Source organism: Hyaloscypha bicolor (assembly GCF_002865645.1).
Source record: "Hyaloscypha bicolor E unplaced genomic scaffold K444scaffold_10, whole genome shotgun sequence".
Taxonomy (NCBI): Eukaryota; Fungi; Ascomycota; class Leotiomycetes; order Helotiales; family Hyaloscyphaceae; genus Hyaloscypha; species Hyaloscypha bicolor.
This window is the reverse complement of record NW_020194512.1, coordinates 3,070,729-3,086,712: the sequence shown is the minus strand read 5'-3', so window position 1 is coordinate 3,086,712 and position 15,984 is coordinate 3,070,729. Positions and strand designations below refer to the sequence as shown.

The 15,984-nt window shown below is 49.0% G+C and overlaps 4 protein-coding genes across 4 annotated transcripts; 1 reads left to right on the top strand and 3 right to left on the bottom strand.

The window, feature by feature from the left end:
- Positions 1-1,050: 1,050 nt before the first annotated feature.
- On the bottom strand, positions 1,051-3,049 carry K444DRAFT_550906 (glutamate decarboxylase-like protein-like protein 1; the record flags this gene model as incomplete). Its single annotated transcript, XM_024876523.1, has 4 exons — positions 1,051-2,455; positions 2,505-2,549; positions 2,595-2,882; positions 2,966-3,049. The coding sequence occupies 4 exons, from the start codon at positions 3,047-3,049 to the stop codon at positions 1,331-1,333; spliced, it is 1,542 nt and encodes a 513-aa protein (XP_024744387.1). The 3' UTR covers positions 1,051-1,330.
- A 242-nt stretch (positions 3,050-3,291) lies between these two features.
- On the top strand, positions 3,292-5,801 carry K444DRAFT_606418 (ARM repeat-containing protein). Its single transcript, XM_024878988.1, has one exon. The coding sequence runs from the start codon at positions 3,316-3,318 to the stop codon at positions 5,659-5,661; it is 2,346 nt and encodes a 781-aa protein (XP_024744386.1). The 5' UTR covers positions 3,292-3,315; the 3' UTR covers positions 5,662-5,801.
- Positions 5,802-10,429: 4,628 nt separating this feature from the next.
- K444DRAFT_623640 (uncharacterized protein) lies at positions 10,430-10,881 on the bottom strand (the record flags this gene model as incomplete). Its single annotated transcript, XM_024882298.1, has 2 exons — positions 10,430-10,456; positions 10,513-10,881. The coding sequence occupies 2 exons, from the start codon at positions 10,879-10,881 to the stop codon at positions 10,430-10,432; spliced, it is 396 nt and encodes a 131-aa protein (XP_024744385.1).
- A 1,832-nt stretch (positions 10,882-12,713) lies between these two features.
- K444DRAFT_516389 (uncharacterized protein) lies at positions 12,714-15,852 on the bottom strand (the record flags this gene model as incomplete). The annotated part of the gene is made up of 4 exons (XM_024873682.1): positions 12,714-13,789; positions 13,840-14,863; positions 14,909-15,340; positions 15,388-15,852. The coding sequence occupies 4 exons, from the start codon at positions 15,850-15,852 to the stop codon at positions 12,714-12,716; spliced, it is 2,997 nt and encodes a 998-aa protein (XP_024744384.1).
- Positions 15,853-15,984: the final 132 nt, after the last annotated feature.

Sequence of the window (15,984 nt, the reverse complement as noted above, 5' to 3'; positions counted from 1 at the left end):
TTAAATCTTGTTACTCATTTCGACTCTCTCATCTCTGAAGAAACACAATTTCCTTCGCAAAATGAGGAGTGAATTGCGAACTCACCGCTATGAGAAAGTATGCGACGACCCCAAGTCCCAACCTCGTTATAGAAGTGGAGTCTTGAACTTCTCCCCCTATCCCCACCGATGCAGCCGCGACCCAAACCCCAAGATCGTTTTCAAGCCAATCTTAGAGAAAGCCAGTAAAAATTCTGCCTCCCCCTCTCCCTTTCGTGACAGAGAGAAAATTATACAAGCACGATGGTCCTCTTCTCATGCTCCTCAAGTTTCAACCGAATCTCTTCAAAATCCGGGTGATTTCCACCCGGAGTGAGAAGCTGAACTTCCCAACCCTCACGAAATGTCGCTCGGGATACCCATGTGGACTGGGATCGACGATCAGTTTATCAGATGCACCCAACCCACATGTTCCATCAATAGCGGCATGCAAAGAACATCCGTAGCCTGCTTTGGGCTTTCCCAGCATCACAATCGTCTTCATAAGTATAAATGTTGAAGGGGTAAGGACCAAATCTTAAGCTCGATGCTGCGCTCCTGCCCGACCTCAGATTGGCGTTTCTGTTGCCAAGGGAGGGCAAAAGCAAGGCAAGGTTTGACAAGTGCCCGCTTTTGAGTTTACCATTTCTTTCCCTTAATGAATATTATTCCCCAGGAGACTGGAGAACCTATATACTTCTCTGTCTCGTCCTTGCTTAGGCCAAACTCTATCTGGTGCTCTACTTCCCTCTGGTCGGTCTTTATGTCAAATCGCCATTTGACAAGTTCCTTTTCAATATCTTTTGTTGGCACAAAGTAATGGGAGATGTTGATTCCTTCATCCATGGAGGGAATGAGATAACATTCAGGAAACAGCCTGGTCCAGATCCGAGTGCAAATCGGGCATCCATATTTTTTGGTCTCACGGAAGGCGATAAATGCTTTATGGTGACTGCTTCTGCCTCGCCCGTGCACAGCTAGCTTGCACATCGCACATAATCTAGCAACGAATGCCATCACAAGCGTAATAGACGACAGTTTAATAATGAATTGGGATATCTTTTAAATTAGACATTCCGTGTCGAATTCAGGCGGCAGGAGACCGAAGAGGCCAGACCATGTCAGAACGAGACATATCTATTTTGGCAGCATTCCTAGCAGGGTCAAATATCAAGCCACGAAGCACTGAATGGAAAACTCCTCCGCATTCGCTTTGACACGCATTGGACCGATATCTTCACCTGGGCAAAGTACCATCATAATCACCATTGACCAAAAGGCCAGGATCGAAAGATGGCTTTACCCATCTAGCTCATAAGTCGTCGTTTCCGACCTCCTCAATAGCTTTGATCAAGCCATCAATTGTTCCTCGTGTAGTCTCTCGATTGACAACAACCCTGAAGAATGACCCTTTCTCGCCAGGCGCATAATCGACCATGAATCCTCTCGGTATTAGCCGTCGCACAATCTCACTTGTGACTTTCGTGTTCTCGTCTGGGCTCGCTGCCAATTTACCCTCTCTTGCAAAGTAAAAGCACACTTGTAAACATGGAGGTGGATTTTCCGAAACCAGGACAAAGTCCTTCCGATGAGAAATTTCAGTGGCGAAGTAAGAAGCGATGTCGAAAGCGTTGTTGACCTGCCTTTCGAAACCTTCACTGCCGTAATAGATCCAGCTCAACGCAAGCTTCAAGCTATCACCTCTTCGTCCGCACTGCAGAGTTAGATCAGCCAGATCCCAAATCTCTCCGCCTGCATTGTCCTCGTGAAATAGATACCCCGTAGGAAGTGTATTCGCTTTGTGGAATTTGGTGAGATCAGGACCCAGGAGGAAAGAACAGGTGATAGGTACCCCCATCATCTTATGCGGGTTGACTCCCAGACTGTCTGCGAGTTCAACTCCAGCAACCTTGTGCTTTTGTTTGGAAGAAAAAATCACAGGTCCGCCCCAGCTAGCATCAACGTGCAGCCAAAGGTTGTGTTGTTTGCATACGGCGGAGATGTCTTTAAAAGGATCGAATGAGCCCAGTACTGTGGTCCCTGCTGTGGCGTTGACATAAAATGGCGTCTTTCCTTCATCTTTCGTCTTCTGCACGAGATTCTCCAGCTCAGATGGAATCATTCGTCCTTGAGAATCGATCGGGACGGAAACGACGTTGTCAGATCCGATGCCCAGCATTTGGGCGGCTTTTTCCAGGGAATAATGGCCATGGGCGGATGTAAAGAGGACGAACTTGTGGTTTGCATTTCCCGCAGTCTTGCTGGCGGGATACAAATTGTTGCGAGCAATGACAATTGATGTCATGTTTGAGGCGCTGCCACCTTGACAAGAGATGCCTCCAGCATGAGGACTATTGAATCCAAATAAGTTTGCAAATGTCTTTGCGGTGATTTTCTCAATTACGGTGAGAGCTGGTGATACTTGGAAAACGTGAAGCTGCTGATGTTAGATGCTGAGCATGAAAAGAGGGTCACAAGTGACTTACATTTGTATTCAACACAGCCAACAGAAGCTCGGAGATGACCCCCACCTATTCAGTTCAGTCCCCACAATAAGTTCTAATAGGGAAACTTACAGAATTTGTGCTAGCATACAATTTGTCCAAGAATCCTTGGTCCCAAGTGTTGACACTGTATTTGAGCACTTGTTCGACAGTTGCAAGCAACCCCTCTTTTCCTTTACCACTTCCAGGGAGCTGAAAGTCCATCAGGCTCAGAAGTTTTTCGGGTTTATGGTGTTCAACAAGGGAGGTTCGGGGGCCTCCTCCAGCGATGGCAAGTCCGTGTCCTGCCGGCTTGGTGCTTGCATCTTCATCAGCGGACCGAATGAAGGGAATAATGAGAGATTGAACAGCTTTAAGAAGCTGTAACTTGTCAGCCATGTGTCCTTCGAGAATAATAAACTTTAATCCCATTGTGAAGAATAATATGAAGGTCCTCAACTCACATCATCAACTTCATCGGCACGATTTAGCTGCGGAGCAGTGCTCGAGCCATTTCGGAGAGGTAACGAAGTTCCATTTGAAGCCATTGAAAGTCTAAATATATTTAAAACGTCTAACAACACAAGTCTATTAGTGGAATCCAAGCAAAAAAGAGAAGTTGATTCTGAAGACGATGGAACTGGGAGGAAGACATGACGTGCTGAAGATTTTAGGCCAAGAAGTGGCAGAATTTCCCAAATTGGTCAAGCCCCCATGTCACCGCCAAATGCGGCCGCAACAAAAATAATCCGCCAAGAAAAATATCGCGAACTTCACTTCAACTCCAGCACTGAAAACGTAGGAATCCGCTACAATGCCACGAGAACACAAAGCCAAGCGCGGTCGCCGAGAAGAGAAGAAAGAGGAAAATAAACTCAAAAGGAAGAGAGAGAAAGGCGAGGACGAAGCTCCCAGACTTAAGAAGCAGAAATCGCAAGAACAAAACCCCGCCATAGACAACGATGTCGAGATCACAGGCTTAAACAATGACTACATACCCCTCGTCGACAAAGAAGACGGAGGGGCTACGGAACGGCCGTTCTACGGCATGCTCGAAGATGAGGAGCAAGAATACTTCCGGCACGCAGACGAACTCCTCGAACTAAACGATTTCCCCTCCGAAGAAGAACGCTCCTTGTTTTTGGAAAATGTATACCGCGAAGCAGACGGCAAGGAGCTGAAGATTGCATGTAGCCAATCGTGTTCGAGACTGATGGAACGACTGATACTGTTGAGTTCTGCGGAGCAGAAGAAAAAGCTGTTTGAGAAATTTACGGGAAACTTTGCGCATTTGGTGCAGCATCGATTTGCGAGCCATTGCTGCGAGACGCTATTTATCCAATCTGCACCAGTCGTTACGGAGGAGCTGACTGCGGCATCGAAAAAGAAGGAGGATGTGGAGGAGAAGGATGCTGTGTCAATGGAGACCCTGTTCCTACAAACACTGGACGAACTCGAAGGAAAAATGACTTTCCTCCTCACCGACCGCTTCGCATCTCACACCCTGCGAGTCCTGCTCGTGGTCCTCTCTGGCAGGCCGTTAGAACAAGCCTCAACCAGGTCCCTCCTTCAAAGTAAGAAGAAAGAGAAAATCTCCATCACAGGCCTCGACAGCACACCCACCGAGCTCCCCCTCACCAAGCGCTCCGTCCCCTCCTCCTTCCAATTCGCAGTCGAAAAGATACTCTCCGACACAATCGCAACCATGGACCAATCCTTCATTCGGATCCTGGCTACGCATCCCACGGGAAACCCAACTCTCCAACTACTCCTTGAGTTAGAACTTACGAACCCCAACACTAAAAAAGGGTCTAACACCGATGAGAAAACTATTGTCTCTGCCCTCCTGCCTGATAATATCGAAGAAGAGGGTTCTGAATCAGCAACATTCGTAAACGGTATCCTCTACGACGCAATCGGCTCCCGCCTTCTGGAAACAATATGCACCTTCGTCCCAGGGAAACTCTTCAAGTCCCTGTACCGAAGTACCTTCAAATCCCGTCTCGGCGCCCTCTCTCGGAATGAAATCTCTTCATACCCCACAATCCGCATCCTTAACCGGCTTTCAAAAGAAGACTTAGAAGAAGCCATCGAAGCCATAATCCCACAACTCGAAGGTCTCGTCCAACGAAGTCGAACAACCGTTATCAAGACATTATTCGAGCGATGCGCCGCAAGAGGTGCAGACACCACATCTCTCACCACCGCGCTCACCTCAGCCTATGGTTCCGGCCCATCGACTCTTATCCTGAAAATGGCATGCATAGACGACCTCGCCTCTCTCCTCTCTACAACCTTCCCTCCTCTCCCTTCATCCACCCCCGCCGATGATTCTCAACCACCAAAACGCCCACCACCAACACTAAAACCCAGCCCTCCACAACTCCACGGCTCCCTGCTCGCCCAATGCCTCCTTCAAATCCCGGGCCCACCTTCAGAGTTCATCCAATCTTCCCTCCTCGCCCTGGAACCCCAGACTCTCTTGGCTTTGGCAATCTACCAAACAACAACGCATATCATCCAATCCGCGCTCCTACCAACCACAACAAATACACCATTTCGCAGGAAACTAATCAACTTACTCCTTTTCCCGCCCCCAACCTCCACGAACGAAGAAAATCCGGTAATCACCCTAGCGCTCTCCCCCACAGGCTCACACGTCCTCGACAGCCTCCTAACATCAACCACTCTTCCCTCTTCCCTCTTCTCTCTCACCGAGCGCATCGCCACAGCTCTCACATCCTCCGAAGCAATCTTACGAGATTCATTCGCCGGCCGCATCGTATGGCGGAACTGGAGTCTCGACCTATTTAAACGGCGACGTGGGGAGTGGGTGAATAAGATTAAATCTGAATCCGCGTCCCTTCCCCCTTCCCAGCCAGCGATTCTGCAACCGTCTGAGGTTACGGTTGATGAAGGAGCAGTTAAAGAGGAAGGCAAGGAGGGGAAGAAATCGAAGGACAACAAGCAAAAGAAAGACAACAAATCTAAGCTTCCTCAGGAGAGCTTCAAAGGAAAAGGGAATACAGGGGGCAAATCAGCGATCCAGCTCGCGCGCGAGAAGTTCGCAGCAGCCAAGGCTGACAAGATGACTGGCTCCAACTCCAAACCTACTTTTAAACCCGGAAGAGGGAGGGGTACCGGGGCGAATGCCATTTAAGTTGATTCTCTCCTCGCTGTCAACTTGCTTGGAAAAGTATCAAGACGAGGGCTACGGATGACGGGGAGGGGAGATGGAGGTGGATTGTAGATAGCAACGCAGGATGAGATGAATGAATGAATGAATGAATGATACCCCGCACTTCCCCTCCTCAATCCGAATACCTCTCGTGAACTCCTTCCATGACTTAAATCAAGATCTCAGGCCTGAGATCTGAGAGTTCAGATGTCCCGGCTCTTCCAGACTTCCGTGATAAGCACAGGACAGTTTATATGCTTCCTTCGTGTCAAGATTCCAGAAGGAGGATGGCTGAGCACAAGATGCCTGTGAAATGCAAAGTCGAAGTATGATCTCCAAGTCGCGGAAGGTTCATGATCTCAAGTTCTCCTGAAAAACGAAGAAGTTCTTGAACACCAACCAAGGAACGAGTCCTCAAAGAAAAGCACTTGCAACTTCAACTCCCCAAGCTGTTCGATCACCATCACATGGCACAAGGAATTCAATTGAGAACAACGGTGGTTTTGATTGGTCTATCTAAGCCACCGCTCTCTCTTTTCGTCACTCATTGCTCATTGCTCATCATTCATGATATGTCTCCACCGTCAAGCCCATGCGACTTCCAAATAACTCCTATGTAAAAGAATCGAAAGTATGTGCAAGTCCGCAACCCATCAAACCCATTCCAATCAATTAAGGCCAGATGAGGAAAGAAAAGGGTGAAGCCAGGGATCCGAGGATCAGAAAAAGCCTAGTAAAACATCCCACCAAAGAATCGAATAATGGAAGATCGAGAGGAAGCAAGTGCAAACAACTCGAGAAGATGAAGTGCCTTAGATGTACCACATACCGTTGCGGATTTTGTGGATCAGCTCAGGGCCTTGGTCGGGGTTACCCAAAGGAACAAGAGGAGCAGCCTCGGTCGGCAAGGAAGAGCCAGTCTGAGAAGAACCTGGTTGAGTGCCACGAACGGCAGCACGGATGGCAGCATCTTGGCGAGCCTCCTCGAACTTCTGACCACCGCGAGGACCTTCAGAAGCGGGTGTAGACTCATGAGCACGAGCACGGTTGGATGCCAAGTGCGCATAGTAGACCGCAGGGACTGGGACAAGTTAGTTCTGTTTGAGAAATCAGAAATGAATTTACTTACAAAGAGAGACGGGAGTGGTGGATCGCATGTATTGGTACGAGAATTGATAGATCATCTTTTGCAAGTCGTTGACGGGAACCTTGGCCTCATCTTGAAGGACGTGGTAGTGAACAGGGCGGGCAGTGCCTTGAATGGCGGAGTGAGCGCTGAGGTAGAAGTCATACTCAAAGGGGTGAGTGACATCGTTCTCAACGAGAGTACCGGGAAGTGCGTTGGCGTTGCGGTCAGCAGCCTGGCTATCACCGTCCTTGGGGAAGAAACGGATGTGGTGACGCTTGGTGCAGACAATCACGGTCCACTTGATCTGTTTTGGAGTCAGCAAAGTTCGAGTTTCCAGAAAGCTTTGTACTTACACCACCAGCAACTTGGGCACCATACTTCTCAGCCAGGGCTTCCTTCATATCGGCTAGCTCATTGTTCAAAACATGAGCATACTGTCCCTCAGAGACACCATCACGGAAGTAGTAGATGTGACCTGGGCCACGGCCACCACCAACCTTTGTGATCCATTGCTCGAAGAGGGGAAGCATCATGCTGCGGATGTTGGCTGGCGTAATCATCTCGACACGATGGCCATTTGTCTGAACGGCAGCTGCATAACGGCATGCGTTCTGATCGAAGGACATGGTGAGTGCGGCCATGGATGCCTGTGGGCTACCAGGAGAGGGATGAGATACATCGGCACCTCGGAAATGTCAGCAGCATCAACATGAACAAAGTTGTGGAACTTACCAAGGATCATAGTCGGGACGGAGAACCAGTTCTTAGAGCAAACAACCTTGGAAGTTGTTCCACCCAGCTTGGCATTGACCTTCATGCAAACGTTGGAGCAGTACTGAGGCTGAGCCTTTTGTACGTGGGCAACGTTGACACCTGAGAAGTTAGCGATGCTCAAAAAGATCAGAAATAGGTGACTTACATTGAGAGACCATTGCGAAACGGCACTCGGTGTTCTTCTTGAGACGTTCATACATGAAGGAGTCGCGGCCACCAAGAACGTAGAACATGATCTGAGGCAAGAACTGGGCTTGGTTGCCAGCAGCATTGCGAGCATTGGAGACGCAAGCTGGAATATCTTCACCACGGCCTTGGTTGTAGATGACCGGGTTGCGGTTCTCAACCTTACCACCATGACCAATGTAGGTCTGAATAAAAACATTGATGAAGTTCTTGACGACTTGCTCGTTGGTGCAACCTTGCATAATGACGATGCCCCATGACTTCAGTGGTTCAGGGTTTGGCAAAAAGAACTTTTGACCACGAAGGTCCCAGCGGCCTTGAGTGCCAGGGTTGAGCTTCTTACCAGCGAATTGGACCTCGGGGTTCTGGAGAAGACGGGCAGCGGTCTTGAAAAGTCAGGAATGAAGAACGAAGTTTGAAGAGGAGACTTACAAGGGTCATATTGGGATCAATGTTCATGCCAAAGTGCTTCAAATATGGATCCTCATTCCACTTGAGCATACCAACACCATGGTTGATGGACTCAATGCGTTGTTTTGGGCGAGTGACAGCAAACTTGATCATAGCAGAGGTCTGGTTTTTGTCAGCGAGAATTCAATAGAATTTAGAGTGGGTGGCTTACCTGATCAGGAGACAGCTTGAAGTTGTATCGCTGATTGGGAATCAAGTGGCAGAGTTCCATAGGGAACATACCGGCCTTGTCTGTAACGATCAAGGGGAGATACCAGAATTGAAGGTCGATGTTGTAGGTGCGCTTGAAGTAGTTGTACACCGTAATCTCCTCTTCAGAGTTGGTTTGGCGATTCTTCAGCTTGAAGATGGTATTCTTGGCGTGGGAACCCTCATTGTGATATGTGGAACCGGAGTCCCAAGTGAACTTCTTGATCGTATAGGTCTTGTTGTCTGCAACACATGTCAGAGAAATTGGTACAATTCATCGGAGATTTGACTCACCATCAGCCTTGCCTCTGTGCTTGACACGGAACTTGAGCTTCGCCAACTTGCGTAGATTCTTGAAATCCTCCGATTGGGTGACAACTCCAGTCTTGGGATCCTTGACAGGCTTGAGGAGGTCACGGAAGACTGTGTAGGACAGTTGACGGTTGCGGTCACGGCAGAAGTTGCGGGCAGCCTGGTGAACATCTTGAGGAGCCCAGAAGGTACCATTGGCAACATCAACGTTGAGAGCCAAGCCAGTGCTTGGTTGACCAACAGAGGACTTGGGCTGGATCTGGTCAGTGATGGTTTTGGATGACCGGAGTTGGGAAGCTTACATTGCATAGACGAATGGACGAGTAGACACCCTTCATGGCAACAACGACATTGTCAAGTGGGGTAGCAGCATTGCCCTTGGTGAAAAATGAGCGTTTGATCAAGGTGTAAGTTTGACTGGGCCATTGGCGCATGAGGTGGTCAAGAAAGCCTGAAATAATGAGTGCCAATTCGTTAGGTCAAGGATGAGGAACTTACTGATGGCTTCCAAGATGCTGTTGTCGAAAGGCATCTGCTTTGAGAGATAACCTTGAATGACGCCCATGCGAATCTTCTTGGAAGGTCGGATGATACAGTAGCAGGTGTCAGGACCCTTTTGAGGGTGAGGTTGACGACCCTTCTCGGCATCAAAATCGACCAAGATGCGCTGCTCTGGGAACTGGGTTGAGGACCTTGAACTGGTCAATCAATGTCCAAAAGTGAGTGAAGGATTCGAACATACCAAAGCAGCTTGTTGCCATCCCAAAGAATGGAAGTACCCGGGCTGACCTGCTTGAGGCGCTCTTGAACTGCACGGGACATCCAGACGGCCATGATCTTGCCTCTCTTCTCGGCACCATTTCCGACGTTGATCTGCAAAAGATGTCAGTTTGATGTTGTTAAAATCGAAGTTGAAGGTGAAGTTGAAACTTACATCATATTGGTAGATATCACGCTCAGGCCACTTGGTGACCTTGAATTGGTTGACACGGATTTGGATGGCCTTACCGGTGGTATTGGTTCCAGGGCGCAAAGGCAAATCGGAAGGGAAGTTGTACTTGGCATCATCAGTAACCTCCTGAGTACGAAGACGGAAGTTCTCGGGCTCCATGATGAGCTATGAATGAAGGTGATGAGGTGATCAAAGAAGGATGGGTGTGAAGATGTGTGGAAGATAAGTATGATGAGTTATTTGGATTGAGCAGACGACAAATCAACTGTTGTTTTGGCCTTGCGTGCTTGTGTGTATGATTGATATGAATGAAGATTGATGTTGGTGTTGTAAGTTGTTTTGATTGATTGAAGGGAAGGCAAAGACAGAAAAAGTTGTTGTGTGTGTGGATAATGGAAGAGGAAGAGGTTGGGAGAAGAGGGTTCTTTTATAGAGGAGGAGGGAGGGTGGTTGATCTGGAAATCTGGGGAGGGGCGCTAGCGCGGTTCGCGAAGCTGTCGAGGGGGGGTGGTTCCTTCCCGATTAGGAAATTCGCACATTCTCTTGACGGCATCATCATCAACATGATGAGATAGGATAAGACGATTTCACCTTTAAAATATGAACGGCAGGAGGGAGGAAGGAAGGAGCAACCCCCAATGAGAAGACCCTTGATCCTCGAACTCCAGCAAGACTTCTAACCAAGAGTTTCGAACCGGAGCAATTGGCTCTTTGGAAACACAGAAACTTCTTGAAAACTAGAAGAAGCCCTGCAAAACACCAAACTTCCAAACTCGTAGAGACAACCAAAACACCAGACAAAATAAGAATTTCAACTTACTGAACCGCCTTCCAGCTTGTATGCGGATGCTGGCAGCTCGATACGTGTGTTGGTGATGACCTTTTGCTCGACTGGCTTGGGCTTTGCAGGGTCGTAACCTAAACCTGGGCCGTACGGATTTGAACCACGCGAGGGCTCTCCAGGACCATCAAAACCTCCGGATCGAGGCTTATCGGGCGGAGGACCTTGCTGTTGGTTCATAGAAGGACCATTGTACTGTTGTTGAGGGGGAGGGCCACCAGGGTAGTTGTTGTATTGGTTGAACAGTGGATGGCCAGGCGGCGGACCTTGGTAGTTACCATTGTTGGGAGGTGGACCTGGCGGACCACCGTTCGGAGGACCACGACGTGCACCTGCACCACCTGCCATTGCTCGAGCGGTAACGGCGTCAAGGAGAACTTCGAAAGATTCTGGCAGAAGGGAAAGTTAGCCATTGCTCGATTGCGTCACAGTGACAATGAGGTGCAAAACCTATCACCTGCCCCTATTCCACGCAAAACAGAGCACTCGCTCCATTGCCGCGTTGGAATCATTGCCCTAATGATGCATTCAGGATGTTGGAGGGTGCCGTTGAGAACTTACAACGCGGCCTCGCTCTGACGCTCCTTTGTTTACACTCTGCTCAACTCCAAGATCGGAGGACAGCAGACTCAATCTACACTCCGTCGTTAGCAATTAATTGACCAATTACCCCATCGCCACTCAAAGGAAGTAAGCCCAGGCAGGAGTTGAAGTGTTGCAGCCTCGTGGGGCGGCGTTTATCGCCCACCAGCCAAGGTAAACAAACGTCCCCCCCTCATCGCAAACAAAGAAAAGGAAAGCGCGCGGCGGACTTACCACTCAATCTCTCTCTCAAATCTCTCTATCACGAAAATCAGCGAGAAGGAATTGTGGTACACGACGAATAGAGTTGGGGTAACGCAGGATCGTGTTCGCGACTGACGGAGGAAGGAAAGGAAAGAAGGCCAGGCTCGGAAAATTCGCCTCTTGTAAACAGAAAGGACGCTAATTTAGTACACTCTCAATTCACGCAGCCTTGTGCATTGCTTGCCCGCCTTTCTCAGTAGAAGAAGCGTCATAGTCTGGTCACTTGATCATTTTAAGCTTAATTCAAAAGCGGGGAAGTTGAAGGTGAGGACTTTGGCACGTATGCAAGGAGCTAATACTTCTGGGAAGGGAAAGGGGTAAAGTCAACAATTATTTTGAAGCAATCGAGGTTATTGACAAAGGAGGGATGTACAAAGAACGCAATCCCCCTATTACAACTCAATTCAAGACATTGTTTCCCCATGAGGAGCTCTGTGGGCTCTCTTTGTTAGCATGAAAGTGACCCCCCTTATGCCCTCCACGCAAGGACCTGCCGCACCGAGCCAAATTGATGACTTGATTTCGCAATGGCTAACGGTCTCATAACCTTGAAAGCGAAGCAATACAGGGCAATGCGGGGTAGCGATGACGAAGGGTGGCGTCATCGAGGCCCTTAGTCGATTCTTGAGCTTGAAGAGCAGCACAGAGCGATGAATGGAAGAGCTGAAGATGCACGTGACGATCTATCCGCAATAAATGAACCGAACCCAGCGAGTGCAGAACATCTTGATGCATGCTCCTTTCCAGGGCAGGATTGGCGGGAATGTAGGTAGCAGAGAGTGTAATTCCAGACTAGATTTTGTTTGTAGATTGCAAATGGAGGAGCTGAAGGATGGCAAGCTTCGAGCAACGTAGATGCAGTGGCAAACTTCGAGCAAGATACATTCCAAGTCATAAATCAACAGACAAACAACTCAAAACATGGCACGCAAAGAGATCCAAAGCTGCAGGGACGAAAAAGGCGTTGCATTGATCCTACTGTAATCTTACATCCCCTCGACAGCTTTTGAATGCTGCCCCTAGAACGCCATGCTTTATGCCGCGAGAGAAAGAGCCGCCAGATCCTTGTGCAGCCCATTCTCCCCTCTCCATAAATTCCACGCGCAGAAGAAACGAAAAGGGTAAGTCCCGCGGACGTTCTAGAACATAAACTTTTCATCCAACCATGCTTTCCTTCCCTAAAAGATCCTCCCATGCCAGCCACCAACCAGTATCCGAAAACGAGAAAGCCGAAATACATCCGTGAGGAGAAGGTCCACCCACAATGTAGGAAAAGGTCATGTCTAGTGATGACTTCTATTTAGCGGAAATATCCTGCAGCAAACCCAGGTTAGCTATCGGTAGTACCAAAGGTGGGCAGGCAGGAGCTGGGGAGGTGTAGCACGGTTCTCCTGACCAGGATCGGCAACCACAGGGTACCCAGACCTACTTGGGACTGGTAATGGCGGCGGAAAGGCTGGTCGAGGTGGAAGTCCATGTACCGCTGGTAGTCTGGAGAACGCATCACGCTGGTGAGCCGCGCCTGGGTATGAGGCATGAGGGTCTGGATACGGAGGCTGGCTGCCGTCATTCTGCCAGACACTGCCTTGATCACCATATTGACTGTTTTGACCACCGGATTGCTGCTGCTGCGGGTATGCGTTTGGTCTGGGAGGAGGTGGAATGTGAGTAGAACGCGTACCATCATATCGCTGAACGGGTGGTTGGGATTGATCCCGCGCAGTCTTCCAAGTGCTGAAGTCGGGAACGATTGTCTCACGAAGAAGTCGCACGAGAGCTTCAGGACTGAATTTTGTGGACGTGTACAGATCAGCTCTTGGAATGATACTGAGAAGGAATGTGATATCGCGCGGAACAACAAAAGGTGGTGCGTTTGACTGCCAAGTTGGTGTTCCTTGTTGCAATCGCTTCTGCTGATCCAGTCGTCTACCAGCAGCACCCTTTAGAGGAGACTCGCCACGAGCAAGTTTACGGGGGCGATTGAGATCGTCGGAATCCTCAATTTGAAACGGTCGCTTCGGAGAATTGGTAGCTTGGAGGTATTGCGGTCGTGGACTGGCTTCTTGCACGTAGTGAGGACGGGGGCTGTTCTGAATCGAGGATGGCTGCTCAATCGATTGCATGATTGTAGGACCAGTAGATTTTGGCCGCATCTGCTTTAAAGGAGAAACAATGAGTCGGACAGCAGTTGGATCGAAGCCTTCTGCACTATAACGTGCTGCAAATGTTGCGAGCCTAGGATCTTCCGGGTACACCTCTGCCATGCGCTTCTCCAATTTCGAAATTTGCGATAGTTCACCATATTCAGATTCGTATTTATGGAAGAATGCGTAAAGAGGCTTTGCTTTCGATACCATGTCCGGTTTTGGGGTCAAGCGGCTGACAACTGTTTCGAAAGTAACTCGAGCATCTGCGTCATTGTTAGTATTCCATAGTGGTCCTGTTTTGGGGATAACTTACTTGTAATGTCACCGATAGACACCAGATGCTTCAAGTACTCTAAGGTGAAGTTCACATCCTCCGGGAATAACTTTGCACCACGTTCAAAAATCTTCGTTCCAGCGACTTCTTTGTAAACATGATGTTCGAGCAAAGCAGCAGCTACATAGACATCACTTGTGAGCCTTCCACGTTGGCGTGCATCAGCAAAGATTTTTCTCATCCCTCCAACTAAGGGATCCTTGGGCTGGCCTTTGCCCTGAACTCGACGCATTGCTCGCATCAGGGCAATCCAAGCAAATGAAAGTGTTCTTGAAAGCAGCTGTGCCTGCATTGCATAACCTTGCTGAATGGCTTTGATCTGATTAGCTTTGGCGGCTTCTCTGGCCTTTATGTCTGCCTCTTTCTCCTCTTCGTCATCCTCAGCCTTGCTGATAATTGCACTGATCGAGGCATCAAGAGCTGCTGATTCCTCGAGCTTGGCAAGGTCATGTGCTTCGCGCGTCTTCAGTTGCTTGATCATATCGTACAGGGTATCGAGGAGTTTGTCGTAAGGTGCGCGAATGATTTCACCATGCTCAGCTGGACCCTTGTCAGCTTCGTTAGTGGATAATGTTGTTTCAAGGCGGTCGGCTTTCTTGAAAGTAATCAAACAACTCTCGGGATTGGCAGACATTCCATCATTTAAGAAACTATCCCCTTCTTGTTCCAAGCCATTGGCGAAGCACCAATCGGCTGCGTCTGCCCAGACTTCCGGCCAGAATCGCAAAGCCATAACAGCCTGCTTGAATACATATAAGACTCGCTGTTTGTAGATTTGAGGTTCCTCCTCCTTGAGAACCAAAGGATCTTCTTGCTCCCATGTAATCCATTTCTTCCAGAGCTCAACTTGCTGCAGGTATTCCTGGTCACCATCGAAGCCAAGAGCTGGGGGGAGACGAGGGAGGGTTGTTCTAATTATTCCGCGGGTTAAGTTTTCCAAAGCCGTGTTCGCGCTCCGAGCAGACATGTAGCCGGGAGACTTTTCTTGAAGAAATTTCCGACCCTGGGACTCATTAGCACGCATTTAAATTTGGACGCGGAGATTTACAGTTATCTTATTTAGGCCCATCTCAAATTGGTCGTATTCCTTCCAGATGCCGTTCAATGTAGACATAGGAACCATGATGGCTCGTTGGTAAGCTTTTCGGAGTTGGTCCATCTTCTGTTGGTCTTGCCAGCTACTACCACCAATTTGGCCAGGCGCGCTTCGAATGAATTGTATGTATTCCTGCCATATTCTCCCCGCTTGACTGTCGATGCCAATGTTTGCAAGGACAAAATCGTATGCTTGGGATACAGTTGTTCTCGCCGTTCCAGACACATCATTTGTTAGGTCGTTGCGGCGTCGAATATAGTTCAAGTAGACAGTCCAGAGTTGGACGCTGAGAACGGACAGCAGAGATGCACCGAAGACATGTTCAGCGCCAGCAAAGTTGTCGTTCTCGAGCTCCATATCAGCCCACTGTACCCATATTTCGGCCTACGAAACGTCAGCAAACTCAAGTGAAGGGAATTTAGGGGACCTACGGCTTGAGGGAATACTTTAAAGAACCGGTCGTAAACGGCTCGGGCATCGTCAAGCTTATTGCGCTTCCGATGTTCATTGATCAGAGCCAACCACGCATCCAGGTCACCTCTGGGATCCTCCTTGATCCGGTCTTCGAGTATGCCGGTTGTGTCATGTGGAAGACGGGCTTTTGGGAGCGATGCTGCTTGAGTGGTGGATGGAATGATAGGGTTGGAATTTGCGACGGGTGCCGGTTGAGCAGAGGATGGTTGCGATGTGGGTGTGGGAAGCGTTACTTGGATGGCTGGTTGTGGAACTTCAGCAGCAGAAAGCGTTTGCGGAATATTTGCATCTGTATCGTCCGCAGCAGGAAGCTTCTCTGCAATCTCCAGTTCTGTAACGTCAGGTGTAGAATTCTCAACTGGAATGTCCACATCTGACGAGGTGTTGGACTCGTTGGAACCGTTGTTCGCGCGCTGTGCCATGTTAGTGTCCGAGGATTCTGAAGTGATCGAAGGGGGTTGACTGACTTCCGCGTCCGCCATGTTGATGGCTATGTCTGGCGTTCCGTGATGATAGCTATTCAGCCTTGCAGTCCTCAAATTTGGAGCTCTAGC